The sequence below is a fragment of the Oratosquilla oratoria genome, chromosome 28 (assembly GCF_046742065.1).
Source record: "Oratosquilla oratoria isolate Oo_2021 chromosome 28, ASM4674206v1, whole genome shotgun sequence".
NCBI lineage: Eukaryota > Metazoa > Arthropoda > Malacostraca > Stomatopoda > Squillidae > Oratosquilla > Oratosquilla oratoria.
In genome coordinates, this window is record NC_134804.1 from 10,012,787 (window position 1) to 10,015,286 (window position 2,500).

The 2,500-nt window shown below is 37.5% G+C and overlaps 1 protein-coding gene across 1 annotated transcript in view; it reads right to left on the reverse strand.

Annotated features, from left to right (window-relative positions):
* Positions 1-1,578: 1,578 nt before the first annotated feature.
* LOC143040438 (putative glutamine--tRNA ligase) overlaps positions 1,579-2,500 on the reverse strand; it is a 1,686-nt gene continuing 764 nt past the window's right edge. Inside the window, exon 1 of the mRNA XM_076211531.1 lies at positions 1,579-2,500. This exon is cut by the window's right edge and continues 764 nt beyond it. Within this exon, the coding sequence (XP_076067646.1) occupies positions 1,579-2,500 (922 nt within the window).

The window sequence follows — 2,500 nt, forward strand, 5'->3', positions numbered from 1 at the left end:
ATACAAACATATTTATATGTACATATAAAAGTAGAGGAGGGGTGTAGGAAAAATGTAAATAGAAAAAAACAATTAGATACTTGTATATACGAACATATCTATAAATGCAGTCATACTGAATATATAGTGTCATTGTATCACTGTATCACTGTTAACTCAATAAACTTATTACTATTATTGTTTTTTCATTATTTTTATACACGCACTGATTCATACATACGTACATATACATACATACATACATACATACATACATACATACATACATACATACATACATACATACATACATACATACATACATACATACATACATTCATACATACATACATACATAAATACATACATACATACATACGTTACATACATATATACATACATACATACATATATAATACATACATAATAGTAACAGAAAACAGCTGGTCACCATATATGGAGTAAAATCTAGGTGGGGCAATGTTACTAGTGGTTTGGGTCCCTTGTTGTTCATTATGAACATAAACGACTTAGACGACGAGATGAATAGTGATGTTAGTAAGTTTGGGGACAACACTAAAATAGGATGCCTAATTAGGTCAGAAGACGACGCAGAGATTCTGCAGGATGAATCTTAACAAATTGTTCACTTGTTCGGTGAAATGGCAAATGAAATTTAATATCTCTAAGTGTAGCTTTTTAAACGTAGGGATACACAACCCTGAAAATAGATACAGCTTAGATAACACGCTCTTAGAGAAAACTGAGTGCGAGAGAGACTTGGGAGTTCTATTGAGTCCGGACCTTAAAACCAGGAAACAGTGCATTAGCGCCAGGAATAAAACTAACAGAGCATTAGGTTTCATTGCTAGGACGATAACGAACAGAAGTGCAGAGGTAATTATCAAACTCTATCTAGCGATAGTTAGACCCATCCTTGACTATGTGATACAGTTTTGGTCTCCATCCTACAGAATGGACATCAGTTCACTAGAAACAGTACAGAGAAGAATAACCAAAATGATACATGGACTCAGAAATTTGCCTTACGAAGAGAGGCTTAGGCACCTTAACTTACACTCTCTGGAAAGACGCAGAGTGCGGGGTGATCTAATAGAGGTGTTCAAGTGGATCAAAGGCTTTAACAAGGGTGATGCAAACAAGGTCATCATACTAAAACAACAGGGCAGGACTCGTAGTAATGGATATAAACTGGACACATATAGATTTAAGAAGGAAATAGGCAACAATTGGTTTACTAATAGGGTGGTCGACGAATGGAATAAGCTTTGTAACCATGTAGAAAGCGCTGAAACTATCAGTTGTTTAAAGAAACGATTAGAAAATTGTATGGATGGGGATGACATGTGGTGATGGATACGGAGCTGCCTAGTGTAGGCCATATGGTCTCCTGCAGTCTCCTTCATTCTTATGTTCTTATGTTCTTATGATTGCTCATAACAACATGAGATTAGCTAATCATCCGTAACGTTTTATTGTAATCATCAACATATGTAATTTTTTACTTAATTTAAGGGAAACCTCTAAAAGAATAATAACTAGAAAATTCATAGTTATACACATATTTTTTAACCATACTCAATAGAATATAGACAGCAATTTATTTTTCTGGTCTTCGTGAAGGTTAAGGAGGCATGTCACATTGAATTTAGGCAGAAGTGGAGTCGCAAGTGGGTCTAGGGTGATGTATCCACAGCGTTCTACCTGGAAGGTTTGGCCATACTGGAAAGACTCAACAGGTCCAAAATTCAGTTCTGTCTGTAAACTACGCTCTGCGTAACAAATAATGGTTGATTTGGATTCATGATTGATCTCCTCTGTTGCTCCAGTTGGTCTTTCAACTGTAAAGAGCTCGTCGATGTACGTGACTTCAATACAGACTGGGTTGCTTACCCAAGGGATCACACGTTTCCATTTTGACAATCCCGCAACTAATCTTACTTCAAGAGATTTAACATTGACCTCATCATCGTCCATGTTAACTTTAACGACTTCTACCCCATATCCAAGGAGGCGAAGTCTAACTGGTGTTTCAGGGGTGAGCTGAACCCTTTTTTTCTTCTGTTTTACTTCATTGGAAAAATCAAATTTATTGATATAGAACTGGTCTGTAAACTCAACAGTTCTCATTTTTCCTTTTGGCAAAAGTGTCTGTCTCTCTATACCATCTGGAATAAGGTGATGTCTATAGTCGCCAGGGTACTTGCCTGGGAAGATCTCCGACATGAATTCGTTGTAATTAATGACCTTACAGAGAAGTGGTTCCAATATTACGAACCGAAGAGGAGCTTTAGCAAGAGTCTCTCTTGTTAAACTTGTAAGCTGCGCAGCCTGCGTAAACCCCTTGTTAACGAAGGCTTTAACAGCCTGGGGAGGAACTCCACGTCTCCTGAGACCAGCGATAGTATAGAGTCTAGGGTCATCAAAGCCATCAACTACTGTTGCTGCGAGCTTTTTAATCTTCCTTTTGGAGGTAAGAGCGTGGGTAACTTTCAACCGC